General features: G+C 45.1%; 1 protein-coding gene across 3 annotated transcripts; it reads left to right on the forward strand.

Moving 5' to 3' along the window:
* Positions 1-248: 248 nt before the first annotated feature.
* CBY2 (chibby family member 2) lies at positions 249-11,285 on the forward strand. Of its 3 annotated transcripts, none has more exons than XM_069467234.1 (3): positions 249-394; positions 699-779; positions 9,920-11,285. In XM_069467234.1, the coding sequence occupies exons 1-3, from the start codon at positions 320-322 to the stop codon at positions 11,111-11,113; spliced, it is 1,350 nt and encodes a 449-aa protein (XP_069323335.1). In that variant the 5' UTR covers positions 249-319; the 3' UTR covers positions 11,114-11,285. The 3 variants fall into 3 exon arrangements, with proteins under 3 accessions (XP_069323335.1, XP_069323336.1, XP_069323337.1); XM_069467236.1 differs by lacking the exons at positions 249-394; positions 699-779 and adding exons at positions 398-444; positions 1,921-2,002; XM_069467235.1 differs by lacking the exon at positions 699-779.
* The last annotated feature ends 4,196 nt before the right edge of the window (positions 11,286-15,481 follow it).

Consider the following 15,481-nt stretch of genomic DNA (forward strand, 5'->3'; position numbering starts at 1 on the left):
CTGGTGCATGTGCAGGTGCTTCTTTGGACTGGGAAGAATTCAGTTTATGTTTCTTCCTTCTTCAGTGATCCAAGTCCAAGTGGAAGATGGCACCTCCAGAGAGAGGACAGGGCTCAACCTAGCCTGGCAGGGAGGATGTGGATGGCAGCCAGGATGACCACACAGGGGCTAGTGTTTAGGCTATTGTGTGTCACACTGACTGTGACCAGCTGTGTGGTCACAGCCAGCTCAAGCTCTTCCTGCCTGTCAGATGCCTCATTCCCACCTGTGATGCTTAGAGAGAAACCATGAGCCCTGAAAAACACCTTATTGTTTTGTGATGTCACCTCTGGAATGTTCTGAGTGTTTTGGTGACCAACTTCTGCATAGGACCTATACCTGGCACCTCACATTGGTATGGCTTTTTACTTGAAATAGAAATAATCATCTTAGACAAGGAAGCGGGTATAGCTATCTCTGCTTTAAGGACTTTTGAAAGGCTTTTACAGCAACTATAATACCTGTCTTAACTTCTATTCAGAGATTGATAAATCTTATCAGATGTCATCTACACATTCTTTCAGACTCAGATTTTCATAATGTCCATAACTGACAAGAGGGGAATAAATGAGTAGAAAGTCCTATGTTTTCCAGGTGAACAATTGAGGCCCAGAGATGGGCTGGGAAGCAGAAATCTTCTTATCTTCTCTTTTCCACAGCACTCGAGGCCAAATTTTTCAAGAAAAAGAGATACCAGATCTGAAAGCCTAGAAATTCCAATCAATGTGGTTCTGCCTCAGGTAGGGATAATCACAGAAGGATGTAACCTATCAGTGCTGGCCAGAGTAACCCTTTCAAAACGCGAGCGAGATGTTGTAGAATAAGCAGAAGAGTCAGGGCCTCAGATCCTCATTGTGTGTGGGCTGCCAAGCGGCTGTGTGCTGGGGAAGGCCATGTAGCCTCTCTGGGCCTTGGGTTCCTCTTCCCCTAAATAAAGGGGCTGGATTAGATGATGCAGGAAAACCTTCCAGTCCTAACATTCTAAGTTTCCATGACACTCTGAAATAATCCAACCTTCTCGAAATGAGATCCTTTGCTGTTATGCACTGTGGGGGTGAAAGATCAACTCACAATTAAGGCAGATTAATAAGAGGAAGAGGTTTATTTACCATACACATGGGGAGAATCACAGAATGATTATCCAATATTCCAGTGGGGTCCAGAAATTTTTATACCCTCCTTTTAGTGGGGAGAGAGAGATGAGAAACGTTAGATAATTCTGCTTAGGAGCCATAAATGGTTACTAGGGAGGATGGGGAAACTGACTTGTAAATGATTCTCTTTGAAAATTAAATTAGCCTTGAGAGGTAGGTATTACATTTAAAATGATTTGGGCCAGGTCTTATTGCATTCTTGATTTTCTTTCCTGCAATATAAGGAGATAACAGGGGAGGGAAGGGAAGTCAATTGTTCCTTTGATGGGTCCATCTGGTTCTGCAGACAGAAAGAAAAACACTTCCAAGGGCCTGTTGGTCTCTGAAGGCCTTTAGTTCAAAATACTCTTTATACCAAGGAGTCATATTTTGGGGTGAAATTTCCTAAACTCCTTCAGCACCAGCTCTGGATTTCTGGGGGAGAATCAGAACTAGGACTTGAAATCAAATGTATAAGAATGAATCTGTGAGAAGAAGACCTAGTACATGGACCAAGGGGTACAGAGTCATTTGGAGTTGTCAAGAGAAGTAAACCCTGCTATGTCTCAAAGATAGAGTGTAAGGGGATGGGCCTGAGTTATTTTGAGACCAATGAATTGATGAAGTCCTGGCAGGCTTGAGATTCTCAGGTCCCCTGCTGCAATGGGCCGTTTCCGTGGTGGGGTCCTCTTGATTGGATTGTTTCTACTGCTGCTATGTCACAAAGGGGTGGCCTTGCTTTCTCCAGAGTCACCTAAGGCCCCCATTGGAAGACCATGGCCACGCAACCAGAGGGGTTGAAATGTAGGCTGGAGGAGTCCATTGTAGAGGTAACTCTCTGAAAGTTCTGTCCAGGGATGTGCAGGAGGAGGATCTGTCACCTCTGGGCATTCTCTCTATACAATTGTAACAATCTAGGCAAGTATTAAATACATTCAGCAGGAGGCAAAACATAGAACAAGAAAACATTCTGGATGTTTGTTTTCACATTATCCTTATAACTTTGTAATAAGCAGCCACTTTTCTATCTGTTTCAGCTCATGGATCTTAGCTAGAATCTAAGATAAGTTTCTTCTGATCATTCCACAGGATGACAACAAGCTATAGGAATCTTTTTAGGTCTGCTTCTTTGCCCCTGAAAGACGCATGGAGTTCTGTTGGCCGCTTCTCTCCACTCTGCCCCCAGCATGGGTGTTGCTCTTTTGGTTCCTTCACAGCTCACGTAAACCAATGTTTGCGTAGCTAAGGGACAGGCAGAGAATGTCAAGCTGGAGGTAGGGTGGAGGTGGGAGTAGGATTTGAAAGAGGAGTGGCCATGTGATAGAGAGATTGGAAAGATGCTTCCAACTACACCCAGTACAATTTGCCGTCCCCAGCTCCTAGAGACAGCCCTGTGGTTGAGGAGGAAGGTGGTTTGAGGGCTTGAACTTGTTCTAGGGCTGTCTGCTTCCTGTGCTGGAGGACCTGGAGCTGCTGCTGGGGTCTTGGAGGGCAGGGTGGGGGTGGAATGAGAGGATATCTGCCATCTTGGCACGTGCGCCCCGCATGGGCAGATGTGGTCTCATGAGTACACCTGCTAAGGGGCACAAGCTTTACACACCATGTTTTGGACACCTGCCAGGGTGCTCTGGTGCTCTGGGGGAGGGGTGTGGGTGTCTATAACCAGATAATCTGAACCTAACCACCATCAGGGCTGTGAGAGGGACCGACATGCTTGCTCCATCTCCCCAAATGAGATGATGCACGGCTTGGGGCAAAGGATTGATCTGGGAAACAAGGGGAGGAAGAAATGTTGACTGCGCTGATCAGATCATGTATCAGGCACAGGGCCAGGCAAGTGAGAGGTAGAGAATTTAAAGGTATGGGAACTAGGAACCCTAGGAACCCCACTGGTAATGGCAGAGCAGGAGGTAGGGGAGTGGACCCAGGTTAATGTCCACGCTCTCCGCTATGCCACAGGCTGAGCACATGCCACCTGGCTGGGCAAGGTTGCATCTTAGCTCTGTGGTTCCTCTCTTGCTTTCAGGAGATGTCACCTCCTCTCCTCACATCTTAACTGCTCATCCCTGCGCTCCCTGCTTATATCTGCCACATGCTGCTTATTCTGGGATGGAGTCCATTCCTTTCAGAAGGGACTTGGCGGAAAGTGCCTCTGGCACCCAGCTCACCGTCCTGCTGTGCGTCTGGGCTTCTCAATTACATTGCAAATGCCTGTGATTCACTACCTGTTATCACCCTTAGGTCTTTTCGGGGTCTTATTGATTTCCCATTTTTCTTCCTCACATTAAATATTTGTGTTTTCTGATGTATTTCCCTTCAGCGCATTAACTTGCAAGCCATCAATGGTGTTTCCTGCCCAAGCGAGCTGATCTCCCGGTTCCTTTTGTATAGAATGATTCAGTTCTCACAGGCACTGGAAATTCCCCAGTGAGTCTCTCTGTGAATTTCATTACGGCATTGTTTACTCCCAGATCATTAATGAAGGAGCTGCGGCAGCTCAGACTGAGCTCCCACAGCACCCTCCCGGGCCTCCTTCTCCCTCCCCTTGGCCTTTTCTCCTCCTCCTTTGTTTGGGCTTGTTCCTCTGCAGCCCAAATCCCACTGACAGCACCTGTATTTCTGCCAGTTTGAATAACTGTTTGGAGGAAGATTTCAGGAGAGACCCCGTTAAACAATTAGCTAAAACTACCACATATGCCATCTTCTTTATCCTCTTTGCTGTTAATGTTGTAATTCTATCAAAATCAATCACATTTACCTCATGAATGATCCTTTTGCCTGTTAGTATTTGTTAAAACAAACATTGACTTTGTCAAGGTACCAAGGAGCTGAGTTAATTTAAAATAATGATAATGAGACTCAACCTTGTCATCTCATCTGGAAACCAGTGGCATATTTGGCTTTTCCTTCCAGAATCCTGGGGCCTCTCCACTTGACATGCCTTCAAAGAACCTCAGAGGGCTGAATGTTCTCTGATGGTAACCCTCAGTAATGTTGGCAAGGTCGGTGTTGCAAACACTTGGTCAGCAGGCTTGGACTCTACCAGGATTCTTTGGACACATCTTCTGGGCTGTGGCAGCCATATTTTCCCAGGAGTGGAGAGAAGAATGTCAGTGTGTCAGCTAAGCCTGGCTAGTTGCTGTTTAGTCCTGTGCCCCGGGCTCTGCAGAGGGGAGGCCACCAACCCCAGTAACTCCACCTCAGAAGGTCCCGCCCAGCAAGCCTTGTGGAATTCCCATGAAGAGAAACACACTGTTACAGATTTTACATCATGCAGTAACAGCTTTGCCTTGGGATGATTTTAAAGTTTTAAAATATGAATTGAGGGCAGGGCGCGGTGACTCACACCTGTAATCCTAGCACTCTGGGAGACTAAGGCTGGAGGATGGCTTGGGCTCAGGAGTTCGAGACCAGCTGAGCAAGAGTGAGACCCCATCTCTACTAAAAATAGAAAAAATTAGCTGGGCGTGGTGGCACATACCTGTAGTCCTAGCTACTCTGGAGGATAGCTTGAACCCAGGAGTTTGAGGTTGCTGTGAGCTAGGCCGATGCCACGGCACTCTAGCCCAGGCAACAGAGAGAGATCCTGCCTCAAAAAAAGAAAAAAACAAAAAAAAAAAAAAGAGAAAGAAAAGAAGAAAGAAAAATCTATAGGAAAAGAAAATTATGTAAAAAAAATAAATAAAATCTGAATTGAAATGAGCATATAGCATTACCAAATACACTAAATTATTAAGACAAAAGAAATTGCCACTTTTGTAAGCAAAAATGGTAGAATATTAACAGTTTCTTATAGTTCAACCTAATATTTCCTCTCCACATTTCGTTTCATTTTGGTTGATTGATTCATTGGCAAGGACTCATTAAGCCTCCACTGTATGTGGAATTTGCTGTTCTAATTCCCAGGACTAGGACTATCAAAAAAATAAGGGACAGGTAACTTTCCTTATAGAACTGCAATTTATACATATGGGGAGGGGGGACTGGATGTAAGAGAACCCTTGCAAAGTAATAATATCAACATACGCAAAATAAAATGCCTGGGCATCGTGGAATGCTAGAATGAGCATGGAGTTTGGAGTCAAATATCCTACTTTTAAACTCTGACTGTGCTCCCTTGACAGCTATGTGATCTTCGGTAGAACTGTGCTAGTTCTTTTGGGTAAGGTATTACATTTGAATATAGAAACCATTTAGCATATCATCTGACACATAATAGTCACCCAATAAGTATTATTTTTTTCTTGTTCTATACAATCTTCCTTTAAGGAAATGTGAAGCAACTTCTCTTCTGAATGTAGTAACCCTTCTTGCATGTCTGTAGCTCTTCATAAACAAAGAAAATGTTACATATTCTCCTTTTGTTTTTGATTTCCATAACAAACCTTCTGAAATAAGTAGGGCAAATGTTAGTGCGAGTGCTGTGCAAGTTTGTACAGGTTGTGCACTGCAACAGCAGTTGTGACTAGCACTCCCTAGGGTTGGGCATTGTACTATCTGCAAAAATGTATGGGGTGGCCCTGAATCATGTTAGTATCCACATTTGCTAGATATGGAAACTGAGGCACAAAAATTAAGTGACTTTATAAAGATCATACAGTACCGAGCCTGGACTCTCTTCAGGTGTTATCATGTCCAATTCTCTGCTCCCCACACCTTGCTGCCTCTCTCATTTGCACCAGGAAATAATTGGTGCTATTTGCTGATTCTTCAAATTGACTGGAAGTTCCCTGAGGGCAGGGTCTGTGAGCTTGGAACACAGTAGATGCCAAGTTAAGGTTAGTTGATTAATTGACACAAATGTAGAGGAAAAATTGGTACAAGAACACTCCAAGTGGGAGTATTATTAGGGTGAAGAATTTTCACAAGGCCAAGAAAGAGTTTTCCTTTGAAGATTAAATCCAGCTAGCTCCGACTGGAATCAGAGAAATTTCACAGGGAAAAAAGCATTTGTTTTGGATCAATGTTTTCCCAAAGTTCAATCATGAATATTGTCATATCCGAAAGTGTCTGTACATTTGATATTTTTTCCTTAAATCTCACTTTCAGAAATAGAAACAGGCCGGGCGCGGTGGCTCACGCCTGTAATCCTAGCACTCTGGGAGGCTGAGGTGGGCGGATCGTTTGAGCTCAGGAGTTCGAGACCAGCCTGAGCAAGAGCGAGACCCCACCTCTACTAAAAATAGAAAGAAATTATATGGACAGCTAAAAATATATATAGAAAAAATTGGCTGGGCATGGTGGCGCATGCCTGTAGTCCCAGCTACTCGGGAGGCTGAGACAGGAGGATCGCTTGAGCTCAGGAGTTTGAGGTTGCTGTGAGCGAGGCTGACGCCACGGCACTCACTCTAGCCTGGGCAACAGAGTGAGACTCTGTCTCAAAAAAAAAAAAAAAAAAAAAAAAGAAATAGAAACAGTGCCACTTTACTTTAGCCCACCTTGATAATATCCACAGGCTTATAGGTTTGATAAAGTAGGTATTTTTTTCTAGTACCCATTCAGATAAATACACGATTATTAAAATTTTAAAATCCCTCTTCGCATGCTTAGTGGGATGAAGAAGAGTACCTCTCTGATTCTCTCTGATTGAAACAGAACAATCATAAGAAAGAAATTATGAGACAATCAGGGAAATTTGAACACTGACTCAGTATTTGCTGATATTTAGGGATCATTGTTAAATTTTAAAGGGGCAATAATGATATTGTGTTTCTGTTAGAAAGACACACACATTGATGTATTTATGGATAAAATGACATGATGTCACTTGGCTTTAAGATAACCCAGTGGTGGGGGGGTGGCTGTGGAATCAGGTAGATGTCTGGATGAAACAAGGGTGGCCTTGATTTGACACTTGGTAGAGCTGGGTGATGAGTACATGGAAGTTTATCAGACTATTTTCTCTCCTTTTGTATATGTTTGAAATTTTCCATAATAAAAAGTTAAGGAAAAAATACCTTGACAACTCCTTTGATAAATCCATGGCGATTTCCCACACGTGTAACTTCACATATTTAAGTTTAGATGTGGTTTTGTGTCTTAGTTAGTGAACTAATGCTCGTTATTTATTTTCTCCTAGTTTCAGTTTCTCCATCTGTAAAATGGGAAGAATAATAGCATCTTATTTGTCTGTTCTGTGAGAATTAAATGAATTCAGTAGGTAGAATGCTCAGTTCAGGGCCTAGCATGAAATTGGGGCTCAATATTTTTCTTCTTCTGCCTTTTCCTTTTTAGGATTCAGTTGACTAAAACATTTTTCCATAGTAATATCTTCTGGATCAAGATCCTATTGAGATGCAGCCCTGCATTGGTTCTTGTATAAGGATGGAGAGGACCTACTAAGATTCACTCCTTATTGGCCTTGGCTAATCTTGCCAGAAATCCAGGGTCTCAGGACCTTAAATCTACAAGAAAATGGTCTGGGTTATCCACATTGAGGTTCATTCTGATCACAGACTCAGACACAAGAGCGAAGGTGCTTTCCCAATAGAGAAATGTGAAAACGATGGAGGCTGAATTTATTTAAAGTAAATAAGATCCTGATTGCAAAATGCCCTCACACCCTTGCTATCTGGAAGATTGAGCATAGCCTTACAAATTTAATGACATGTGCTTATTGCAAAGTTAATGGCATAGAACTGCATCTCCTATTTATCTAGCTCTTTGAGTCTTAAAGAATTCTAACCAATTTTATACACCATGCAAATTATATCTCTCTCCATACATGCATATATACTTCAGATAGCCTGACTTGTTTTCCATCTTCTCTGTCTGTACAGTTGTGGAAATAACCTAAGAAATAAGGCATTGATATCTGGAGAGCATTTTGATGTACTTGGGTGAGACGCTTTTGGTGTATTTGGAAGTAGCTATCATGATCTTATTTTTATTTAAATTCATTGCTGCAGTTGTTGCCTCTTCTCCAATGTGCACTCCACCTGTTAACTTCTTTTTGAATCTATCTCAGAATCCTCGCATGAGTGGAATCTACTTTTCTTGATAACAATACTTTACAATTCTATGGCACTTGGCAGTTTTAAAAACATTTTTGCATTCATTATCTCATTCAATCCTCACAACAGTGTTGTTCACTAAGCAGGGCATATATTATTATTTCCATTTTGCAAGTACCTTTCATTGACTTTTAATGTTGGAAGGTGCCTTTAAGATCACGGAGTCTGACTGTCTTTTTACTAGAGAAAAATCTGGATCTCAGAGTGAGTGAGAAAGCTCTCTGGTTCTAAATTGCCCATCAGTAACAGAAGCAGGATGAGAATGCTTAAGACCCCCTAGTCCTCACTCCTCAGTCCTTAACCCCGGTGGAACTCCCACTCAGGCAAACTGCACATTTTACCTGACTTAGAGCTATCCTGACCACCTGTAGCCAGAGTCCCAGAAAGAGATGCTTAGAAATGCAGATTCCTGGGCCTCACTCCAGACTGAGTGAATCAGATGTACAAGTGGGAGGCTCTGAAATCTACATTTAAAACTCAGGTTCTGTACTGGGAAGTGTGAGAGGCACCTGCTTGCTAGATTTCAGCTCTGTGTATCTGACCCCTGTTTTATGCTGTGGTCTTGAGGCTCACGGCCACCATCACGAGCTCCTCTTTATGAATTCCTCAGTGCCCTTTGCCACCTTTTTTTACCACACGTCAAACTCTCATCACTCAGTGACATATCTGAGATGGTGCTCTTCCTTTCCACAATTATCAGCAGGACTCTGCTTTGAGTCTAGCACTATGTTGGGAGCTGGGGGTGGAGGTTTAGCCAATAGTACAGACTCAAGTGTGGCTATGAGTGGAGAGTAAGTCTGAACAGGGCAGGAGAAAAGGCTGGGCTGACCAATGGCACTGCCATTTTGGACACAGTAATTGGGTGGCTATTGGTGTGATTTATGCTGCCCTCTGCTCATGCCAAGTGTAGGTCAACACCTGTGGCTGGGATCACTTGAGAACAGTGTTTGCTCCTCCTCTAGGGCGACAGAGTGTGCCAGAGCCCATGCTTTGTGCTTTCATTCATTACCTCTTTTAATCCTCAGAATATCTCTGAGTCAAGGAGGTAGATGCAATTACTCTAACTTGAAATTGTGGAAACTAAAACTCAGATAACTTGCCCAAATCCTTGTAAGTGATAAGTGGTGAGGCTAGGACTCAACATATTTGGTTAACTCTAAAATCAATGCCTTTAAAACCACCATGATTATTTTAATAGATTCCATATCTGCGAATTTGCCCACTTGCTAAAATTTGTTTGTAACTCTAAAATCAGTACTTGCAGCACTTTTATAGTCTTGCCTTATGGCGAAAACACATGTGTTCGAGAAGTTTCGTTCAGGCGTAAGTGATGGCGCTGCTGACCCAAATTCAGTGTTAATGAATCAGCAGTACCTATCAGTTAAGGTGTGTTTAAATAGAAACACACACAAAACAAGGCTATGTATTGATCGGGTGACCGAAAATGTTGTGCCCAGAGGCTGACAGGAACCTAGCCCTGTATTTCCCTAGGAACAATAATTTTGCGTTCGTTAATTCAATGCTGGAGGTGATTTTATAGAACAGAACTACCTATAATAACAAGGATCAGCTATATTTCCCTGTGAGGACTCCAAGAGGCAAGAGTGACCACTGCGGCGGGGCGAGACTACCAAACTGGGTTGACGTGGGGGTGTCCCGGCCTCTCAGTTTGTCCGCCAGCCCTGGGCGTGTCAGTCCGTCACTAACGCTGGGCCCCCCTGTTCTCTCCCACAGAGGGGCATAGCTGAGCCCTTCCTGAGGCTGCACAACCTATACTCCACCCCTCGCTGCGCGAGGCAGGCCACGCTGCCCCGGCTGAGCCGCAGGATCGTCAGCCAGCACTCCTACCCGCTGAACCGCTTCTCCTCCGGGCCCCTGGACCCCATGGAGCGCCCCACCTCGCAGGCCGACCTCGACCTGGACTACAACCCCCCGCGAGTGCAGCTCAGCGACGAGATGTTCGTGTTCCAGGACGGGCGCTGGGTGAACGAGAACTGCCGCCTGCAGTCGCCTTATTTCTCGCCCTCGCCCTCGTTCCATCACAAGCTGCACCACAAGAGGCTGGCCAAGGAGTGCCTGCTGCAGGAGGAGAACAAGTCTCTGAGGGAGGAGAACAAGTCTCTGAGGGAGGAGAACAAGGCCCTCCGCAAGGAGAACAAGATCCTGCAGGTGTTCTGGGAGGAGCACAAGGCGGCGCAGGGCCTGGAGGAGAGCCGGGCTCCCTCGCCGCTGCTGCACAAGGACAACGGGTCGCTGGAGGCGGTGAAGAAGGACACCGCGGCCCTGCAGGTGCCGCGTGGCAAGGAGAACAGCACCTTGCAGCTGCTGCGGGAGGAGAACCGTGCCCTGCAGCAGCTGCTGGAGCAGAGACAGACCTACTGGGCCCAGGCGGAGGACAAGGCCGTCCCCACGGACGAAAGCAAGCAGTCCCCCTCTCCCCACGAGGAGCCCCACAGCCCCGGGCTGCTGCCCGACCAGAGCTCGGGCCTCTCCTGCTCCTTCGAGGACCCCAAAGGGGCCCTGACCCCGCAGGAGGACTCCAAGACGCTGCGCGCCCTGCGGGAGATGGTCGGCAACCTGTCCGGGCCTTCCGCGGAGGAGGAGGGCAAGGCGGGCCCGGGCCTGCCTGACAGCGGCGCGTCCCTGCAGCTGCTGAGAGAGATGAACCAGGCGCTGCAGGCCCTGCGCGAGGAGAACCGGCTCCTGCAGGAGGAGAACAGGGCCCTGCACGTGCTGCGGGAGGAGCACCGCATCTTCCAAGAGGAGAACAAGGCCCTGTGGGAGAACAACAAGCTGAAGCTGCAGCAGAAGCTGGTCATCGACACGGTGACCGAGGTCACCGCCCGCATGGAGATGCTCATCGAGGAGCTGTACGCCTTCATGCCGGCGGCCAAGAGCAAGGACCCCAAGAAGCCCAGCAGGGTCTGAGGCCTCCGCGGCGAACCAGGACACCGGGTTTGGGGCGGAAGAGAATCCCCTGCCTCCCCTCCGTCTTCCTCGCCTTCACCGCCAGCTCACGTCTGTTGAAGAGCAGCGCTGTGGGCCTTCCTAAACCCAGACAAGTAATAAAGGTGTGAAGAGGCTGGGGCCAGTCAACACCGGTGCGCTGCTCTGCCTTCTTTTTCTTCCTTTTCGTAACAAGGAGACTTTAATTTTTTAGAGCAGTTTTGGGTTCACAGCTCCCCTGAACAGAGAGTACAGAGCGTTCCCATCTGCCCACACCTGCACCCCCCCCCCCAAATCAACACCCCTCCACAGTGGTACATGAGTGACAATGTTTGAACCTACATTGACACAATTACCCAAATTCCATTGTTTACATTAGGGTTTGCTCCTGACGTTGTACATTGTAAGGGTTTGAACAAAGGTATGATGACATGTAGTCTTCATTGTGGTATCATACTGAGTAGTCTCATGCCCTAAATCCTCTGTGCCCTGCCCGTTCATCCCTCCCCACAACCCCCCGGGCAACCACGGATCTTTTTACTGTCTCCATAGTTTAGCCTTTTCCAGAATGTCATATGGTTGGAATTGTACAGTATGGAGCCTTTTCAAATTGGCTTCTTTTACCTGGATATGCATTTGAGATTCCTCCATGTCTTTTCATAAATTGGTAGATCGCTCATTTCTTCTTAGCACTGAATAATATTTCATTGTCTGAATGTCCTGCTGTTTATTTGTCCACTCAGCTACTGAAGGCCATCTTGGGCGCTTCTGAGTTTTGGCGGTTTTGAATCTGCCTTCTCTCCTTTTTTTCCCCCAGGCTCTTCCTTATCTCTACCTCTGTTTTTCTCTTTCATTTCCTCCCTTGTTTCCTCTTTTCTTTTCCTCCTCTCTCTCCTATCTTTTTTGCTGTCTCATCACTTCATATTTCTGAGGCTACGGGGTGGGGTTGGTCTATGCGAGAAGAGGTCACCCTGGCCCATGGCTTTTCAATGGTCCCACTATTGACATTTGGGGCTGGACAACTTTGTGGTGGGGGCTGTCGTGTATGTTGTACCATGTTTACCAGCATCCCTGGCCTCCACCCACTAGATGCCAGTAACAGCCACCTGCCCTCCAGCCGTGACAACAAAATATATCTCCAGACATTGCCCAATATTGCCTGGGAAACAAAATCCCAATACTGCTGTAGGTTTCTCAAAGTATAGGCTTGAAACACTAGTCCTAGAAATGCTCTGAGAAAGTGAAAAGTTTTTCACAATGGAAACTCTGCTAAAATACTCCCCAGCAGATTCATAATCGTTCTCTGACTTAAAGGTTTTAAGAAGTCCTACATTGGGCCGGGCGCGGTGGCTCACGCCTGTAATCCTAGCACTCTGGGAGGCCGAGGTGGGCGAATCGTTTGAGCTCAGGAGTTCGAGACCAGCCTGAGCAAGAGCGAGACCCCATCTCTACTAAAAAATAGAAATAAATTATATGGACAGCTAAAAATATATATAGAAAAAGTTAGCCAGGCATGGTGGTGCATGCCTGTAGTCCCAGCTACTCAGGAGGCTGAGGCAGGAGGATCCTTTGAGCTCAGGAGTTTGAAGTTGCTGTGAGCTAGGCTGACGCCACGGCACTCACTCTAGCCTGGGCAACAGAGTGAGACTCTGTCTCAAAAAAAAAAAAAAAAAAAAGAAGTCCTACATTGAAGAAATCTGCTTATCTTTGGTGAACCCGGAAGCGCCCAATCTTATTTGATCTTGAAATCCTTTTTTCTATTCCTTCTGTTATTCACCCAGTTTGGGAAGGAGTGCTCAGTGCTCTCCTGGACCCCAGGCTCCCCTCCCTACCCTTGAAGTCCTTCTGCTTACTCATGGTTCACACTTCCCAATTGGATGCGAGAGGTGGGGGTGTTTGGCTGCCAGGCTTACTGGAGGGAGGTGTAGAGGCTCAAGATTTATTTTCCTGGGCTTCGATTCTCATTTCAAATTTGGACATGCTTTAGAACCAAGAAGTTCTAAGGGTACCTTAGTTGTCTATAGAAGGGAGTTGGACACAGATTCCCAGACTTTTCGGTATAGTGGAATCACCTGAGGGTCTTTGAAAAATACTTATGGCTGATCTCCATCTCCAGTCATTCCATTTAATTGATATTGGGTTTGATGGGGCATTGGGATATTTAAAAGCTCCCTGAGTGATTCTGATGTGCAGCAAAGTTTAGGAATCACTGTAATAGGTCAGTTAAGCCCTCTGATTCCCAATATGATGCTCCATTGACTAGTAATGAACATAAATGAGTAGGCACATGTTAAGGAAAGAAGGTGTGTATACCATTTTTGCTGATGGGAAAACTGATATTTGTATTGAGACAGACATGAGTTTGAGACTGGAGTATCCTTATTCCTCACTCATTGTTCATGCATTTCTGAGACTTGAGCAACCTCTAGAAGGTGAGCCTTAGGCAATAACTCACAGCAATGGAACTCTTTGCACTTGATGTGATCCCTGTGATCCTCAGACCCTGTGAGGCGGGTGGGCATTATCGTTTCTTGTACAGCTGTGGAAGCAGGAACTCCAAGTGACTTGCCAGAGCTTAGTCAGCTGGAAAGAGCCAAACTGGGACTTCGACGCAGATCTCGAATTCTTTGCATGAGATCACATTGCCAAGTAAACCTGGTCTCTGAACATTAAGTTTAAAAACAATTTTGGTGCCTGTTTTCCAGATTTAGGAACCTGTCAAGTCTTACCCAAAATAGCATCAGAAATTCCAAAGGAGACAGAACGAAATGATAGGAATATTTCCTCTCACCAGTATTTCCCCATGTAGGGGTAAGGGGAAACTTGCCCTTTCACCTGAAAGTTCGCTGAAAGATCAATTCACAATTGGGGCAGATTAATAAGAGAAAGGTTTATTTACCATGCACATGGGGAGAATCACAGAGTGATTACTCAATATCCCAATGAAGTTAAGAAATTTTTATACCCGTGTTTTTGGAGGAGAAGAGAAATGGATGGGGCAGACAGATTGACTTGCAAATAATTCTCTTTGCAAATTAAATTAACCTGAGAGACAGGTATTATGTTTTAAATGATTTGGGCCAGATCTAGTTGCATTCTGCAACATATCACGGTAACAGGGAGGGGAAGTCCCTTGTTTTTTTTGATGTTTTGATCCATCAGTCTGGTTTATGCAGATATAGGGAAAGCGCCTTCCAAGGCCTTTTTATCTGGAAGGACCTTTAATTCAAAATATCAAGGAATCATATTTTGGGCTGAAATTTCCAGAGCTCCTTCACTCTACACACCCAATCTGCACACAAGGGTGGAACAGGTGACTAATGTACATACAAAACCTGAGTAATTTATTCCTCTGATACCACCAAGATCTGCAAGATGGGAAGTTGTTGTTGATGAGCCCTGGTCCTTTCCAGTTTTTATTCTCCTATGTTTGGTAAATTCATCATTCAGAGCATATAAAATACTGTACCTTTTTAAAGTCAGTATGATAATCCCAGGGTGTAGGGTGTTTTTGTTTGTTGATAAAACCAAATTGATTTCTGTGGTTTTAGATATCTAGAAGACAAAAGACACACTCTCCCTGGATTCGTGTTAGAAACATTTAACTTGGATTAATGTATATAACAGCAGTTGGATGCTTTCTCGCAAGTTGAGAGCTCAGAGAACATAATACTATTTAACAATGTCAACTTTCTCTGTCAGGCAGAATCTAAATGGGTGAAAAATTAACGAGATAAGCCATAAAATGTCATTTTTATGGAGTGAGGGAGATTTACTTCAAAACAATGTTTCAGCATACAGTGCAATCTGTCATAAATGAGCTCTCATTCTAGTGGAATCTAACCTCTTGTACAACAGAATGAAATTTCATTCTTTAAGGAGAGGATCCTTTAAGCATCTCTGTTCTCTTCTCAGCCTTTTCTGTGTCTGCCTTCTCAACCTTAAGTCCTTCTCTAATGGCCGGGGCTGCTTTCTTTTTGCAGGGTAGGTCTTGGCTCCAAGCTACACATCCTACCTTTCCTATCTCTTCCAATTTGGCCCTTGACTTGGCTGGATTTTTGGATTGTTGGAGTCAATTATGACCCTCCTTCTGAATTGGCCAAATTCTGTCCGTAGGTCTATCTAGTACCATAAGTTAATGATCAAGACAAGTAAAGAACATTCACAACTAAAACAAGGTGGGCGCTGGCAGAGTTCACAGGCTTTGTTTTAGGCAGAGGTTTCGGAATGATTAGAATAGTTAACCACAGTAATTGCCTGAAGCAGAGAATCCTCCCTTTAAAAGCTCTGTATTTCTGCCTACGTTTGGGAAATTTGGGATTTTGAGACGAGAAGATCTACCATATTTCC

The sequence above is a fragment of the Eulemur rufifrons genome, chromosome 4 (assembly GCF_041146395.1).
Source record: "Eulemur rufifrons isolate Redbay chromosome 4, OSU_ERuf_1, whole genome shotgun sequence".
Classification (NCBI taxonomy): domain Eukaryota; kingdom Metazoa; phylum Chordata; class Mammalia; order Primates; family Lemuridae; genus Eulemur; species Eulemur rufifrons.

Coding starts and splice junctions, on each gene's coding strand:
- CBY2 (XM_069467234.1), top strand. CDS start 320: ATGTCACCTCTGGAATGTTCTGAGTGTTTTGGTGACCAACTTCTGCAT. Junction 395..698: donor ATACCTGGCACCTCACATTG/GTATGGCTTTTT, acceptor TCTTTTCCACAG/CACTCGAGGCCAAATTTTTC. Junction 780..9,919: donor TCAATGTGGTTCTGCCTCAG/GTAGGGATAATC, acceptor TCTCTCCCACAG/AGGGGCATAGCTGAGCCCTT.